The 16754-nt window shown below is 39.9% G+C and overlaps 1 protein-coding gene across 1 annotated transcript; it reads left to right on the forward strand.

Annotated features, from left to right (window-relative positions):
• Window positions 1-6072: 6072 nt before the first annotated feature.
• LOC146312773 (solute carrier family 22 member 6-B) lies at window positions 6073-16600 on the forward strand. Its single transcript, XM_084739738.1, has 10 exons — window positions 6073-6633; window positions 8351-8454; window positions 9066-9220; window positions 11463-11631; window positions 11773-11887; window positions 12499-12599; window positions 13430-13641; window positions 13718-13826; window positions 13932-14144; window positions 14964-16600. The coding sequence occupies exons 1-10, from the start codon at window positions 6292-6294 to the stop codon at window positions 15064-15066; spliced, it is 1623 nt and encodes a 540-aa protein (XP_084595864.1). The 5' UTR covers window positions 6073-6291; the 3' UTR covers window positions 15067-16600.
• The last annotated feature ends 154 nt before the right edge of the window (window positions 16601-16754 follow it).

A 16754-nucleotide genomic window follows, 5' to 3' on the forward strand; every position in this document is an offset into this window, starting at 1 on the left:
CACAACCTCTCCACTGCAGACAGCACTTTTCATCTGTCGGGAAATGAACGAAAAGCCAGATGGAAGTTAAGGGCAGCTCTTGATAACAGCATAATATAATGTGTGTGTTACTTGATCCATGTACATTGTAAAAAAGAAAAGCTGACAAAAATTTAAAATTAAAGGACGGGTTTTGACTTTAGTCGACTAAGGTTTTTGTTTCGTCCACTTATATTAAAAAGAACGCTCAAAGTGTTACCTTAAGTTTGTCAGACGTAACTTGATTATTCAGATCTACTCAAGTACTGAAGTTCAGTCAAAGTGCTTTTTATCAAGTTGGTCAAACTTAAGATAAATATTTAGATATTCATGTACATAGGTTTACTGAAAGTGCTATTTTAAGGTGCTCAAACTTAACATTACTACTCACACTCATATACTTAAGTTCACTCAATATAAAAAACATAAAAAATCCATCCAGACAAATTGCTAAATTTTGAAATATTTGAAATATATATAGGTGATGCAACCAATTAGCCTCTAGTTGAGTAAAGTCAAATAAGCTTTGCAGCTGGTTCTGTCACTTTTCAAAGTTTTCTCAACTTTACTTTTTAACACTGTACAGGAGCATTTTTTTATTGTTTTCCTCTCATGGAAGATCAGATGGCAGGTTAGTCTACTGGCTGCAAGAGATTCTGTGTTTTGTGCGACTGCAGCAGCGAGAATGCATGCCAACATGTGTATGGAAGCGTCAGGACAAACTGTAACCTACATCTCCTGACCTCCCAGACACTCAGGGGAGGCCTCCCTCTATCACAGACTCCTGAAGTGCCCTAGTAAAACCAGACCTCGATCCTGAGTCCCCTACTTGCATATGAAGTAAAAACAGCAGCACTCATGCATAGCGACCTTGCAGCTCTCTGCAGGACTCAGTGTGTCACTGCAGATGTGCAGCAGAGCTACAGCCAGTGATCACACCACAGATCTGGATCATGAATTTCACCTGCGTGTCAGATCAAACAGCAGACGATGTGGGACAGAATAAAAATAGAAACAGAGACAAAGTGTGTGTGCAAATGCATAACTGTTTGTGTGTCATTTGAGGCCAGTTGCATGAATAGGTTGTCATCTTTGTACTTGCATAAAAAAACATCCCCCATTTGATGGATGAGTGCATCTGACATAAAAGGATTCTATAGTTGCATGACCACACCAGAAGATAAAGGTGAACTGACGCATACACAGCACACGCTCTGTTCTCTGTACTGTAAAGCAGCACCACAACCTTGGGACGTCTTTCCCATTGCAGCAGTTTGAATAGTGTGTTCCATCTCTGTTGGATGAGAGTTCAAGAGGAAATATAAAACCTTTTTCAATGGGCACTTCCAGAATGACATAATGTGTGGATGAAAGATCATTTCCGGTTTAAACTAGTGCCAGCATGCACATGCAGGTTTGGGATTAAATGTCATGCATCCTAACATTCCCAATGCACCATTCCCAACCAACTCAACCATAGTTGAATCAAATTTGAAGTTCACTTTTATTTTTTACACTTGGTTGACTAATAGTCAACAAAATTACTTGGTTAGGTTTAGGAAATAAAAACTACTTGGTAAGGTTTAGGAAAAGATCATGGTTTGTCTCTGCCATATGAGTGTAAATTGCCAGCGAGGCTATTTCCAACCAGGGGAAAATAGCATTGTTGGTTACAGGACACCTGGGTGCTTGTCTCAGCTGTTTTATGCTATATATACCTGGGTGTAAATAGCCACATTGACTATTCCACCCTGGGTGCAAATAGTCACATTGAATATTTCATCCCATGTGCAAATAGCATTGTTGGTTGCAGACACCTGGTTCCTTTCCTTTGCTCTACCAGGCTATATACACATGGGTGTAAATAGCTACATTGGCTATTCTAGGTGCAAACAACATCTGCCTAAAAATAACTGCTACTTGCAGCTCTAATATTTATGTTTAATATGTCAATAAAGACATGGATTGGACCACACCCCAAGGATTTTGAGAGAGTCATTGTGTTTTTGAGGATTTTGAAAAGAACTACTGGAGTATAGATGGGAATCTAACATTGGCCTATAATCAAGGTGGTTGTTCTTTTAAATATTTTGAAGAAAACAGCAACAGAAAAATGACATGTCTAGCATGCATTTGAACAAGGCCCAACAGCTCATTGATGTCCTACAGTCAGAAATATGAGTGCTGTCCTGCAGTGAACGCTGCTAGCTGCTGCTGGCAGGGTCCTCCTCAGTAAACAGGCCAGGGTTCATTCATGCATGTGGCATAAACGATGTTATTTGAATGCTGTCTGAGGGTGTGGCTTCATCTACATCAGCAGGTCGCGTCACGGATGCGGATCTGGGTTTTCATGTACCGTGTCCTTACAGTATCCAGAACACGATCAGCTGACCTTATGATGCATGACAGCGCCATTAAAATCATGCATTGTGAGAGCAGTGAACGCATCACCGGTACACAGAGCCCAGTACTCACACTCAGCACTGACTGATCCAAGGTGTCAGAGGATCCAAACGGGACTCTGGTGCGGGACAGTAATCCCACGGGGAGGAAATAGGCAGATATGGGTGAATGTCCCTCGGATCAGAAGGTAGAGACGGTCTCTGACTGGCCGGGCGGGTCGCTGTGATGATGTCTCTCTCTCTCTGGACTCTGTCCACAGCGCTGACACCTCTGGATGATCAAGGTCACCTTAGTTTTGTTTCCAAAGTCGCTCTTGACCCGGTCCACTCCTCCTTCCCTTCAGCCATCTCCCTCTGTCTCTCTTTTCTGTCTCTCACTCTCACCAGTCTGTCCCAGCGCCGTGAAGCCAGACAGCAGGACAACAAGACGACTTCTGGTCACCGCCTTCAAAATAAAATCCCTATTTACAATTCCATTAATCGCGAAGGAAACTGAGGTTGCTCTTAAATCACAGTATCACAAGAAATCAAAAAATATAAAATATAAAGTGTATTAAGAGTAAATGCAAAAACAAAAACAAAAACAAAAACAAACAAACATCAAAACAACAAACCAAGTGCTTAATATAAGTAAAAAGTGAGCTAAAATAAACTGACACAATGACACTGAAAGTAATATCGGCAGTGATACTGAGAAGTAATAAAAACTTGCATTACACCAGATAATGAATGTAAATTTGCACACGATGTTAAAGGTAATATTGTAAATGATAATAATAATGAAAAGTTACATTGCACACATGAATGAATATTGGCCATGATATTTGAAAGTAATATTGCACATAATTCTTCTGCTTCTTCTTCTGTTTTTTATGTACTTATTTAATTATTCTATTTTATTGTATTCCATTCAAATCTTTTAATCAAATGTATCACTATTACTATTGTTGTTGCTCCCTTATCTAAAGAGGTTGGGCTCCAAAGTCACATAACACATAATAATTCAATTTATTTAAGTTTCCTTTAATATATTCAGACTTTCATTCCATATACATAAATATATGTGGATATATTTAGAGACTGATATACAAATAAAAAAGAATATTGTAGATGATATTATATGAATATTAAAAAAATATGTGCATATACATAGGATGATTGCAGAGTAGCCTGTGCATATACATGATTTTAAGTATTACAGTATTATAGTACTGAGAATAATAGTATAAAATTAATCTAATATGAGTTTTAAATAATATATCACATGCATATAATGTGTATAAATTTTAGTAGATAGGATATATAACCCGAAAAAAAAATAGTGCAAATTAGCTGTGATGTTTTAAGTAAGTAAAAAATATATGACAATGTGCAATAATCTTTAATAACTAATATTTTTATGCGTTTTTAAATGTAATGAAATGACAAATAGACTTTTGTGCTTTTAATTTGAAAGCAACTCTTCGTTTTTAACAGCATCCTGGGAGACGATACCTGACTTGACGATTTTTTCCCCCTGCTGCCATCCAGACACCCAAACCAGGACCCAACCCGTTCTGGACCGAGCGTCAGTGACGTCACGAGCACCCACAAGAGGATGGGGACAGACTGCGAGGCTGCCATTTATAACAGACAGAAGGAAACCTACTTCCAAATCATCCAATAATAGATTACAACTATTCTATTCGGGTGTTTAAATTTTTTATTTAAAATGACATAATATATCAGCACATAGATATTATACTCCAGTTAAGGTGCATAAAACATCATTCCAGCCACCTACTGTGTGAAAACAGGCCTTTTCTTTTATTGGACACTGACTAAACAGAAATGAAACTAATCCCCTGAGTCTGCAGTGATTCCCTCCCTCTTTACCAGCTACACCGAGGAGAGTGGAGCCATTGTTCTTCAGAGAATAGACACAGCTGAGTCAGCCATTCCTCAACCTCACTACTCTAATAATGACCTGATCATGTTCTAATTATCTACAGTACTTTTTGCTGAAGGCAATGCAAAATATAAGCCCAGGGAAAGAGGTCTAACTTGGGCCTGACTCTAACCTAAAGTAAAACACAAAGAGTTTCAGCATAATCTCACTCTGTGACCACAATTCTGCATAGTGAGACTCTACATTCAGCTGTGCTGATTGTGATCAGTGATATCAGGTGACCAGAACTCCTAAAACACAGTGTTGACAGTGTTTTATCTATTTTTTTAATGACATGGCCTGTCATTCATTTTAACAAATAGTAGGAATTATAGTTCAGAGCAGTTCTTATGTTCACAAAAAGTTAAGTTCACAAAAAATAGTAAAATATTATTATATTTTACTATTTTTTTGTGAACTTTGTAAACTTTGTGAACTTTTTTTTGTGAACTTTACAAGAACATTTAATTAATCAGCATTTTGCTGTATAGTCACTTCAAGTCAATATCACCTATATACCCCCCCAAAAAAACAAAACAAAACAAAACAAGCAAACAAACAAAAAGAAACAAAACAACGGTACAGAAACTACAGTGTACATTTATTTTATGAACAAATTTGTTATATTTTTCTGTATTGATGTTGAAAGCCACAGTGCCTGCTGTTAGTGGAAACAACTGGGGTGATAAAGATGAAGGTCTAGACCTGCTCCATTTGAAAAGTGCCCTGAAATAACTTTATTATGACTTGGCGCTAAACAAATGAAACTGAACTGAACTGAAACTGTATTTCATATGTTATGTGGGACTAAGAGTACTTTACAAAAGAAGGGTGTTATTTGTTATTAGGGGGAAATTGTTTGGATAGAGGTTTTATTTTATTCTAAAGCTTTTAATGTCATGTGGCAAGATTTATATCAACAACTGCAAATGGGCTGAAAGGATTCACAAATTCAAGAATGACTTAAAACTGTATTTTATTTTAATGCAAATATGTATGTACTTATCTTTTTGTTCTTTTTCTTTTATCTTTTCTTTTCTTCTCGTTCATTTATATATGTACTTTCTACTTTTTGTATCCCTCTTCTGATTACACAACATAATTTGGAGGGAAAAAGTAATGACTGTGATGTAGTTCAGTCTTTCAGCACGAGGTGGCAGCAGAGGGCCTGTGCGGGCATCAGGCACGGTGTGTTGTCAATGTACAGCAGATATGTTATGTTGTATGTGGTACCACAAATAAACAATGGGCTGTTACTCAACATGGTGAATGGCAGCATGGCGCTTACATGACTTCCATGAATAAAAAATAAGCGCTGTAATAGATGAACTCACCTATCGGCTCACAGAGCGTCAGCGGCGTGTTGTGACTCCCGCACTGGAGCGTCTTTTATGGGATTTAATAATGAGGCTGTGGCCCTGCCCTATATGTAACAGATACATCACAGCATACGCGCTCCCAGCTGCCAGAAAATGTGTGTGTGAGGGGAACAACAGGAGCATCAAAGAAAGCAGCTCTGGATATTTCTTTGAATGGATGCAGGAGTTTTTTTTTTCCCACTTACTAATCAAGTAAACTAATGGATTGCATTTAGTTTTTTTCATGCATCAAGCTGATTCATTTACTTGCTGTTGGACCTTCGGACACCTATCGGATTAGTTATCATTTTATCGACCTGTGTGTGAACCCTCATTTGCAGAGAGTAGATGCTGCCTGCAGGACGGTATCAGTTCAGGTCATGTCAGGACTGTCAGAGATGGGATCTTGCAGCTGGACTGACTGGTAGCACAGGCTTGATTTACCTTGTATAGGCTACATCCTCCTCCTGAGCACCACCGCCTCTGTGATTTATTGTCTGCCTGGTGTTTACATCCAACCTCCCGCCTCCTTTCTCCCTGCCTGATCCGCAGAAAAACATCCAGACTGACCTATATATTTCCCAAAATGAATTTCGACCAGATCCTCTCTGCCATCGGTGGTTTCGGCAGATATCAGAAGATCTTGTACATATGGATTTGTCTGCCCCAGATCCTCCTCGCCTTCCACATGATGGTGAGCATCTTCACCGGAGCCACGCCGCCCTACCACTGCCGGGAGAGCTCCAGCTCAGCAGCTGAGAATCGGTCCTCCTTCCCCGCTACACTGAGCCTGAACTTCAGCCTCTCGGACTCCTCCTGCTTCACCTCAGATGTCCTCCTGCTGCAGGACAACAGGACCGAGCGCGTCCCGTGTGGACACGGATGGGTGTACAGCACGGAGACTTTCCAGAGTACAACAGTCACCGAGGTACACTGTGATGATGATGATGATGATGATGATGATGATGGGCACGTTTAATATGTTTAATCAGAGATGGGAAAAAAAATGCAACTCCCCCATTCATGATCTGGCATGGAAATAGGTGGAAGCTGTGGAAGCCCAAATATCACCATGGTAACGAAATTAAACTGTCGAAATGATGAGAGAAAATGCCACAATTATTTAAAATTGCAAATATGAGATGGAAAAATCAACATTTGAGATAAAAAGTCACAAATATGAGATGAAATGTCAGAATTATGAGATAAAGTCGGAATCATGAGACAAAGTCGGAATCATGAGGTGAAAAGTAAAAATTGTGAGATTAAAAAAAACAAAATTATGAGTACTAAAAGTTATCCCACTCTAAAAGTAGATAATAAATCATCTGGTTATTATCAGGCTTGATTAACACCCAGGTCTGTGAGAATTCCTTTAATTCCTTAAAAAGACAAAACTAGACTAAGAAATTAAGAAACATAACACTATTATAACACCACAAAGCATTAAGGGCACAATAATCTTGACAATTACACATTCTACATAATGTAAGGACAACATAAAGTCCTTTTATCATGGTGATGTGGTGACTGGATTAACCTGCCAAGGAGCCATGGGGCAAAAATCAGCTGCACGGCTCATTAACTCCCTACCCTCCTTATATTCCATTTATGCCATTTTCTGCCAATAAATCCCTAAAAATCTTTAACGCAGGATCTTTAAGGCCCTCATCATTTACATTACTATTGTGCTGCAGAGAAAGAGCACATGCCCATTTTCTCAATAGTTACACTTAAACGTCTGTTTAAGATTTACAATGGTCTATTCAGAATACTGCAGCAACTTGAATATAATATTGATAAGTGTATACATCTAGTCCAAGGGTGTCAAACTCAATTTCATCCCAGGCCACATCAGCATTATTGTTGTCCTGAAAGGGCCGACTGTAAATGTGAGACTGTCAAGGTATCTGCTTGTTGTCATATTGTATAATTGCCTCTACATTCAAGTATTAGTGGTTTTAGTAATAACTAAATAATCACTAGCTAGCTCTGAAAGCAGAAGCCTAAGAAAAATAATGTTTTATTGTGTTTTATTAATGTTTTATTATGAAATATATGAGATGGTACAGTCCCTTCAATGTGCGAAAAGTAATTTTGCTGTCATGGGCCACAGAAAATGAGGCACTGGGCTACGTTCAGTTTGAGTGAGTATGATGCATGTGATCTAGGTTAATCGCTGCCAGATCAGCTACCTGCAAGTCCCCATTGCTACGGGAAACAACAAGTTCCATACTCACAACCTGCAAACGGAGTTAGTGCCTGGGTTGCTAATGTTATGACAGTAAACGAGCTAGCACCTGTTATGTTTTCTTTTGCAGTGACTTAGCCATTTTAACGCCAGAGTGTACAGGCTTTACACATGTTAACAAGTTGAAAATGAAAAAAATCCCTTTAGGTTTACAACAGTGTTAAAAATTAAAATGTTAATGAGAGGGGCAGTGGGTGAGGCAAGGTGTTTGCAATCTGCAAGCTAGATGTCTTTAGATCCCACACACTGGTCCTTCAATTATATTATCATGAACCTACTGCAACACAGTAAAGCTTTCCCTTTGACAGTTGCTTGCCTTGCCCACCTGTTCTATACTATAAATAAAAAGTTTGTTTCATGCAGCAATGTGATGTTTGTTGTTTCCCTGCACCAGTGGGACCTGGTGTGCGACAAAGCTGGACTGAACAGTCTTGGTTCGTCTATCTACATGTTCGGCCTGTTGGTGGGATCTGTGGTGTTTGGAGCCATGGCTGACAGGTAGGCTTTGCTGCCCTCTGCACACACAAACAGATCTTCAGCATCAAAGCACGACCGCATGGGCAGACACCACTGGAGACTTTGGCATATGGTAGCCATGTATGTAGGGCAGTTGACATATTGAAGGGCTAAAATTACACACTAGCCTTTGACTGTTTACTTTTAATTGGATTTAATTCACATATGATGTTTGTGCCCCAAGCATATAATGACATAGAGGAGGTCACTCAATAGAGTGCAGGTCCCCACCAGGCAACAGATGGTGAAGCACCTACTGCAATGCCACCACAACTACCAGATGCAACCATCAGAGATTTGCAAAGTTCTGGCAACATTAACATGACCCCCACATATGTTGTCCTGAGCTGAAACGAGATTTCGAAAAAAAAGTATAATATTTATGTCATAAAATATGAATTCATGTGGAAACTAAAACTCTTACACACTACTGAAATTTCTGAAGTTGTGTTGGCAAGGTTTTCACACACTACTGCTCCATATCAGCCTGTATCGCCTGGTCTCACCCTGTCACAGTGGTTCCCTTATTCACTCATTTATGCATGTGCCGAGAGAGCAAACTCATGTCGACGCCTTCTCTCTCTGTGTGCAAGGTATGGCCGACGTTTCATCCTGCTGCTGTCCATCGCTCTTCAGACTGTGTTTGGAGTCGCTGTGGCCTTTGCACCCAACTTCATCGTCTATGTGATCCTCCGCTTTGTAGTTGGCACCACGATATCCGGAGTCATCATCAATGCCTTTGTGCTCGGTACTAACGAAACACAGATACGCACTCAGACACAAGCACAATGAGATTGGTGATCTTTGCAGGAGCAGCAGCAGTGCACTGATCACCAGAACTTGCACAAATTATATTTGGCAATATATTGTGATGTTCTTGAGAAAAGATTAGATAAGATATGAGGAGGACTAGGATTAATGAGTCTTGTATCAATTTGAAAAGAAAGATTCTCTGGCAAATTTTGCCTCTTGACTGACCGTTTTCAAATCTTGTATATGAAAAAGCCAGATTGGCCTGATATCTTGGTGCTTGTCCAGTTCCTTTCAGCTCTTCTGCAGTCAGTTACATTTTTAGATATGAGCTCTGTGCTTCCAAGGAGCTGGAAATTTGGATTAAACACTAAGATGATCTTGAATTACAATGTGATCTTTAATAAATTGCTTTAAAATTCTCATAGGCTCACAAAACCTTTTAAAAACTTTAAAATATTTTTAATATTGCCTTATCACTGAGCTTTAACAAACCCATTTTTCTGGGACATTGATATTTTTGAGATGCTAGTTATTAGCCATGCTAGTTATGTGATGGTTCTAGGTCTGTTGGTCAATCAGTTCACCACTTTGGTCAATATTGAAATATCTCAACAACTTTCAGATGGACTAACATGACATTCTGTAGAAATATTCACGGTCTCTAGAGGCTGAATCCTAAGACTCCTGCAGGGATGATGTATTTCTGTTGGCCAACACAGAAATTTGTGACACTGCCACGTGTGTATTGTTTTTGAAGAGTACTTGTTTCTGGGTTTTGGGACGCTATGATCTTGGTGATTCCTTGAGGTTCAAATTCATGGTTTTGAGTCAGTTGTCTCCACAACCATTGAATGGCCATGTAATTCACTACAGACATCCATGTTCCCCGCAGGATCATTTTTAACAACTTTTGTCATACTTTAACTTTTCATTAATTGCCATCATTTGGTCAACATTTCTGTTCATCCAATATTTTGGGCAGAACTAATGACATTGCCATTGGCCTCAGGTTTACTTTTTGTGGTGCTAATCAGCAAATGTTAGCAAGCTAAAAAGCAAAACTAAGACATGATCATAGTAACCCTTATACCTGCTCAACATCAGTAGCATAGCATTGTAATTGTGAGCATGTTAGCATACTAACAAAGCAAAGCAGTGCCACGGTACAGCCGCACAAAGCCATTAGCATGGATAAAAAACTCTTCTTATGGTCTTGTTATTGAACAGCATGGATACACACAGTAAGAACAGAACATTGTAGTGAGTTTGGATTCCTCATATAAGGATTTTGAAAATTGTATAACAAACAGAAGTTACTGGCAGGTTCAGCCCACCCCTCCATAGTCCCGCCCCTTTTCTATGTGTGCTCCAAAGACACTTGACCAAGCTTGGTGCCTTAATCAACTTTCTCCTCTCCTGTTTCCTGTACTTAAATATGATACGTGCCTGTAAAAGCAACATATATTCACATCTTAAGTTAGCTAATGTTAACAACGATCAGCTAACTAGCTAGCTTATCTACATAAACCATTAGCTAGGGCTGTGACGGTGTGGATTTTTTTCTTACAGCAGTGGCAGAATAACATATTACTGTGCAGGTAGCGCAACTGCCTTAATAACATTTTTAATTGCATTTTATTGAACTTTATTGAAGCATGCTGTCATTAGTGTAGCATAGCTCCTTTAACAAATAGGTCAGTGTATATGTTGCTCATAGCGGAGCAGAAACTTAAACTGAACATTAAATTGTCAGTCTGGCAGTAAATGTACAGTTCAGGTTACTGTGTGGCAGGTAATAAACACTGCAGCTTCTCAACACTAAGAAAAGGCGGTAGGCATCAAGTGACCATGGTATTTCAGTTATTTTCATAGCCCTACCTTTAGCTATTTAGCATTTTGCTAATATTACCTAACTTAAGATGTGAATATTAATAGTTGACTGAGGTACCAAGCTTGCTCAGCTGTTATTGGCACTCAGAGTAAAAACAGGCATGTCTTGGAAAGGATCAACTGTTCAGTATTGGTCAAGGAAAGCAGTGAATCATATAATTTGTACTTTAAATGTCTCATGCTCTTTGTGTTATTTTTGCCCAATCCCAACACACCCTTGCCACTCTTTCCACTACCTTAAAGCTCCGAACCACCACCTCAATTTTAGCCTCCACCCATAATTCCTCCGTTCCTCTTCTGTCCTCTCTTCTCCTCTCCTTCCAAAACCTGCACTGTGTTTTTCAAAGGCACTGAGTGGACGTGCACCAAGAAGCGCATGCTGGCTGGTATCATCACCGACTACGCGTTCGGTCTGGGCTACATGCTGCTGGCAGGCATCGCATACTTGATACGAGACTGGAGAAAGCTGCAACTGGCCATATCAGCCCCGGGCTTCCTGCTCATCTTCTATATATGGTGAGAACTTTAATGGGCACCTGAACATGGGATTCACTGTTTATTCATTCATATGTGTGACAAGAGTGCATGAATGCCCTCTTTGTGATCCTCTTTTCCTCCTCTCCCTGTCCACTCCATGCTCTATCTGTCTCCTGTCAGGGTGGTTCCTCAGTCTGCCAGGTGGTTGTTGGCTAACAACAGGCAGGAGGAAGCCATTGCGCTCCTTCGCAAGGCAGCACTTGTTAACGGCAGGGTCTTACCTCCCGCTGTACAGGTGTGTCTCAACATTTTACCCCTTACATGCTGTTAAAATTTATTTTTTTTTTAATAATAATAATAATAATAATAAGAAGAAGAAGAAGAAGAAGAAGGATACTGCAGTATCAACTATAAGTATTAAAGTATGACTCCAGGAAGGTGGTTTGTGAGTTTAGCCCAATTGGAGCTCATTGGATAGACAAATGTGCATCATATCATATTCTGATACAGTGATTGAGTCTTTATGATCTTTATGATGTATTCACAGTATTGTATTGCAATATGACAACCCCTAAACCCTAAAGGAGAAAAGGGGCAATATTTCAACACATTTTGATATTTGATTTGAATATGTAACATTGTCTCATGTAAACAGTATTTTCATGGTAGTGTTTTAAACTGATGCTCTGTACAAAATATTCATTTGACAGCTGTGTATACTGTTTTGGCGGGAAGAATCGGCTTTAAGAACAGAGTTCATGGTTTTGCAGCGTTTCATTTTGCGAGGTATTTGTGAAGTTTTGACAGAAAGCTATAGTTATAGTTTCAGGACATGATCAGGAAAAAGTGTGTAGTCTTTTCATTGGATTTGATATCTTTTAAAGGATTTGGTTTATTTTCATCCAGATTGAGAAGATTTTAGGAGGAGGGAAGCCAAGTCATTCAGCAGTGGATCTTGTACGAACACCTCAAATGAGGAAGAGGGCTCTCATCTTGTTCTATATCTGGTAAGTTGAATGTATGTGTGCATTTTTTTTCTTACATCAGAAACAAAGCGGGTTGTTTGGATACCGATACCAGTAGAGCAAATGCCTCTGATATAGCTTAGGCTTGAGATATACTTGCTTTTAACTACACGTTGGTTTACACACCCCTAAGCATCCCTAGGCATCATGGCTGCCTTGCATGTCCTCTGTCCATTTGGAGCGATGGTGCATGTCCTCAGAAATGAACACAAACGTGTGGTTAAACAGCAAGTATATCTCTAGCCTTAAAATGTTGCATCGGGGTGCCTCTTTAGTTCAGTTGGCCGACCGTGTGCCCCAGATACTAAGGCTGTTAGTCCTCTGCAGCAACGACTCTCATCTCGTCTCTCCTGTCGTATCTTAAGCTGTCCCAACCAAATGCCCCCCACCCCAACAAAAACTAGTTGCATCGGGTGTCCATTCCCGTGTCACATGATTAATCAGTCCTGAAAAGGGACCCTGCTACTTCCCAGCAGTGTCTTGGAAGCCAGTTTTTTTTCCCAGGATGGCAAAGTCATGACCCACCCTGCTCTGACTCTGATTGGTCGACCCTTATAGCTTTACCCTAACCAGTCTCACTCCTCATGCCCAAACCTAACCAACCCAAACCAACAAAGGCAACAACCACTTGCCACTCAGACATTTTTTAAGCGCACTAGTATCAGATCAATACTCAGAATCGGCTCATATGTAAAGAAGCGTATCAGAATCTGTATCAAAAAGGAAAAAACTGTATCAGAGTGTCTCTAATAACATTTTTTTCTTCCTCTCTCTTTTCTTTTCTTTATCCCTGATCTTTCTCTACACCCCAGGTTTGTGAACGTGCTGGTGTATTATGGCCTCTCGCTGGGCGTGTCCAGGTTGGGGACAAACCTCTACTTAACCCAGTTTGTGTTTGGGCTGGTTGAGATCCCGGCTCGTTCTCTTGTCCTGCTTGTCCTGCCCTGCAGCCGCCGACTCTCCCAGAGTGGATTTCTGGCTGTTGGAGGGCTCGCCTGTCTGCTCATGCTTGCTGTCCCTGCAGGTAGAATGGACGCTGTGCATTGTGTGTACACAAATTTATTTAATCACTTTGATAATTTCTTTCCTTCTGTCTGCAGATCATTCCAGTGTCCTGACTGCTCTAGCCATGGTGGGGAAGTTTGGAATAACAGCTTCCTTTGCTGTAATCTATGTGTACACTGCTGAGATATTCCCCACTGTGGTTCGGTAAGACCTCTCTGTACTATTTTCATCACTTCTCTCAAGCACACGTTTTTTTTAAAAATATCCATGGGTATTATCCCTAACCTTTTCCCTGTTGTGTACCTGCAGGCAGACAGGAATAGGTGTATCCTGCATGTTTGCGAGGATGGGTGGCGTGTTAGCACCCATTATAAACATGCTACATAACCACAGCCCTACTACACCCCTAATCATCTTTGGTACCTCCCCACTGCTGGGTGCTGTCCTGGCTCTGGCACTGCCCGAAACTGCCGACAGACCTCTTCCTGACACAGTGGAGGACGCTGAGAACTGGGACATGAGGTACTACAATGTGACCTCTGTTTTCACTGGGGTGGGATTTTTTTTTTTTTTTCAGTGTGGGCAAACACTGAAGCAGCTGAAGATATGACAAGAAAGAGTGAGAGAGAGCGGGGGAATGACATGCGGAAAAGGGCAGGAGGCGGGAGTTGAACACACAGCTGGTGCGAAGGACTCACAGCCTCAGTACATGATGCAAACGCTCTACCAGCTGAACTAATAGGCCACGGTTCTCCCACTTTTTCAATCTTTGAATGAATATTAAGTCATAAAAATGTTTTTAGCTTTTAGCATCCACCTGCTTCCTTCTTTTTCAGCAATGCTGTGGTAGCTTCACTTCATTTGCCAACAGTCTGTACACCACACCAAGCCATTAGTTTGCACAAGTTGGCTAATAGCAAGCTAATAGTCGGCTAATAGCACAGTGTAAGAAGTTGCCAGGATATTTTGTGATAGAAAAAACCTCATGTGCTGTGTTTCGTCATCTTCTTCATCCCAGCACTTTGCTGCTGGAGAAAAATGCTGCATAGACACAAACCCTTTACTCTTAATCTGATGAATGACTGTTTAAATTGAAGATTTTGTTTGAGGATCTTTGATCTGTTGAATGATGACCCCATAATATACGACAGCAGAAATTTGAAGCTTCATTCAAAAATCTCAATACATGTATTCTGTCTGTTTCTCACTTTTGAGCTTTTCATTCACTCTGTGTGTCCTTGCTGCTCAGTCTGACCCTGAACAAGACATAAAATCTGTTTGTTCTCATGTAGAGACCCAGTGTGAACAGCTCAGTGTGTACTTGTGTTTTGTCTCCTGCAGGTCACCCCCAAACAAGGAGAACTCTGAGATGTCTGAGAATTTTAGCCAATCAGCCAGCAGCACGGACGAGCAGGAGCTACGGCATCTAGCGAGCCAGGCCTAAGTGTGGGTGTGTGAAAGGATGCACATGTTCCATTGTTCACATTTTACACAGCTTCAACTTCGTTACCGAGGGCCGTTTGCATGAAACACCTGAAGTTGTCCCATCAAGTATGATACTCAATTTCTCCTGGGCTGAGGAATTCACTTACAGGTGCTGCACAGCAGGGATGCAATCAGCTCCAATTATTTTGTTAAACATTAACAATTTGTCTGTTCTGGACAGAAAATATTGGTCATTACAAGAAGAAATCCAACAAAATTAGCAAGAATAACTTTGAGCTAATTTACAGCTTACTTGAAAGTTACTTAAGGTTAACTAAGTGTTTATAGTTTAGAGTTATTTATTTATTGTTGATTTCCTTACACATGAAAGTATTTTAAAGCTATAGATATAAATTAGACTGTGACAATTTTAGCTTATGTTATAGCCTATAGCCAACATAAAGTATACTTAATGACATAAGTCTTCTCATAAGCTAATGTGCTATAAAAGAAATCATTCTTAACAGCATTTATTCCAAAATTTATTATTTATCCCCATAAACTCTGCAATGTTGCAGTAAAGATAGAGTCAGGGGTACATTTAGGTTTTTTTTCCCTTACTTTGTTTAATTAACTTTAAGGGATTCCTTAAGTGAAAGACCAAGATAAGGAGAAAGCCTTACATACTTAAGTGAATTTTTAAGGAAGGGTGTTTTATGCAATTGACTTCATTTTAAAGAAACCTTAACTCGATCTTCAAGTCTAAAACCTTAACTTAAGGTGTTTTGTGCATCTGGCCCCAGATACTTAACATAACATCCTCTATGCAAGTACAAGTCAGGATCTGATTAAGAGTTCTATGCAAGGAAGCCAAACACATTTCACCACCAAACCAGCATGCAGGTGCGCATGTACACACGCACAAAGCGGGCATTCATATACGCTGCCCAGGCCAATCAACAGCCTACTGTTTTACCAGTTGCAGGTAAACACCAGGAATAAGTCAGGAATAAATAGTCGTCCTCTGCAATCTCGTACATACATCTCAGATGTTTACACCTTTATTCCAGTTTTGAGAAGTGGTTTGATACACTGCATTTTACATATGTGCTGAGCCAGAATAAATAAGTTCCCCTGAAGACTTTGCAGACACACAGATGCCATATCTGTATATATTCACAAATCTACAGGCATCAACTTAAATTTCTTAACAGGTGCTCATTTTAAGAACCAGACTCTCGTCGAGCAGCTATTGTTAGCACTTCATATTTTTAAGGACTGAAGAATTTATTACATTTTGTGCATTTGGTAAAAGCACAGTATTTTTGTATAGAAATGTATCATGTCTGTGGACAGATTAAAATATCTTTGTTGTATCTTAATGCTGTACCGAACAAGCAACTGCCTCATTTCCTATGTTCTCCTTCTCAAGCCAAGAGAAATAAAACTAGACAAGTGAGACTGCATGCACTAATTAACTTTATTATACTTAATGTAGCCTTTTGTTAGACTGGTGTAGTTCAGTGGTTCTCAACCTGGGGGTCGGGACCCCCAAGGGGATTGCAAGAAAATTTCTAGGGGTTGCCAGATGGTTGAGTAGAATAAAATAATTTAACATACTGTGACATACATTGCAGCTCACGGCAACATCAGCTCCTTAAAGACATTCAAAATAAGCTTCAAGCACTCAAAAATATGCAAAATACA

This window comes from Lutjanus erythropterus, chromosome 16 (assembly GCF_056507025.1).
Source record: "Lutjanus erythropterus isolate fLutEry1 chromosome 16, fLutEry1.hap2, whole genome shotgun sequence".
Lineage (NCBI taxonomy): Eukaryota > Metazoa > Chordata > Actinopteri > Lutjaniformes > Lutjanidae > Lutjanus > Lutjanus erythropterus.

Excerpts from the sequence above, each read along its gene's own strand:
- LOC146312773 (XM_084739738.1), top strand. The coding sequence starts at position 6,292 with ATGAATTTCGACCAGATCCTCTCTGCCATCGGTGGTTTCGGCAGATAT. Across the intron at positions 13,642-13,717 it reads CATGCTTGCTGTCCCTGCAG|ATCATTCCAGTGTCCTGACT; the intron begins GTAGAATGGACG and ends TTCTGTCTGCAG. Across the intron at positions 14,145-14,963 it reads GCTGAGAACTGGGACATGAG|GTCACCCCCAAACAAGGAGA; the intron begins GTACTACAATGT and ends TGTCTCCTGCAG.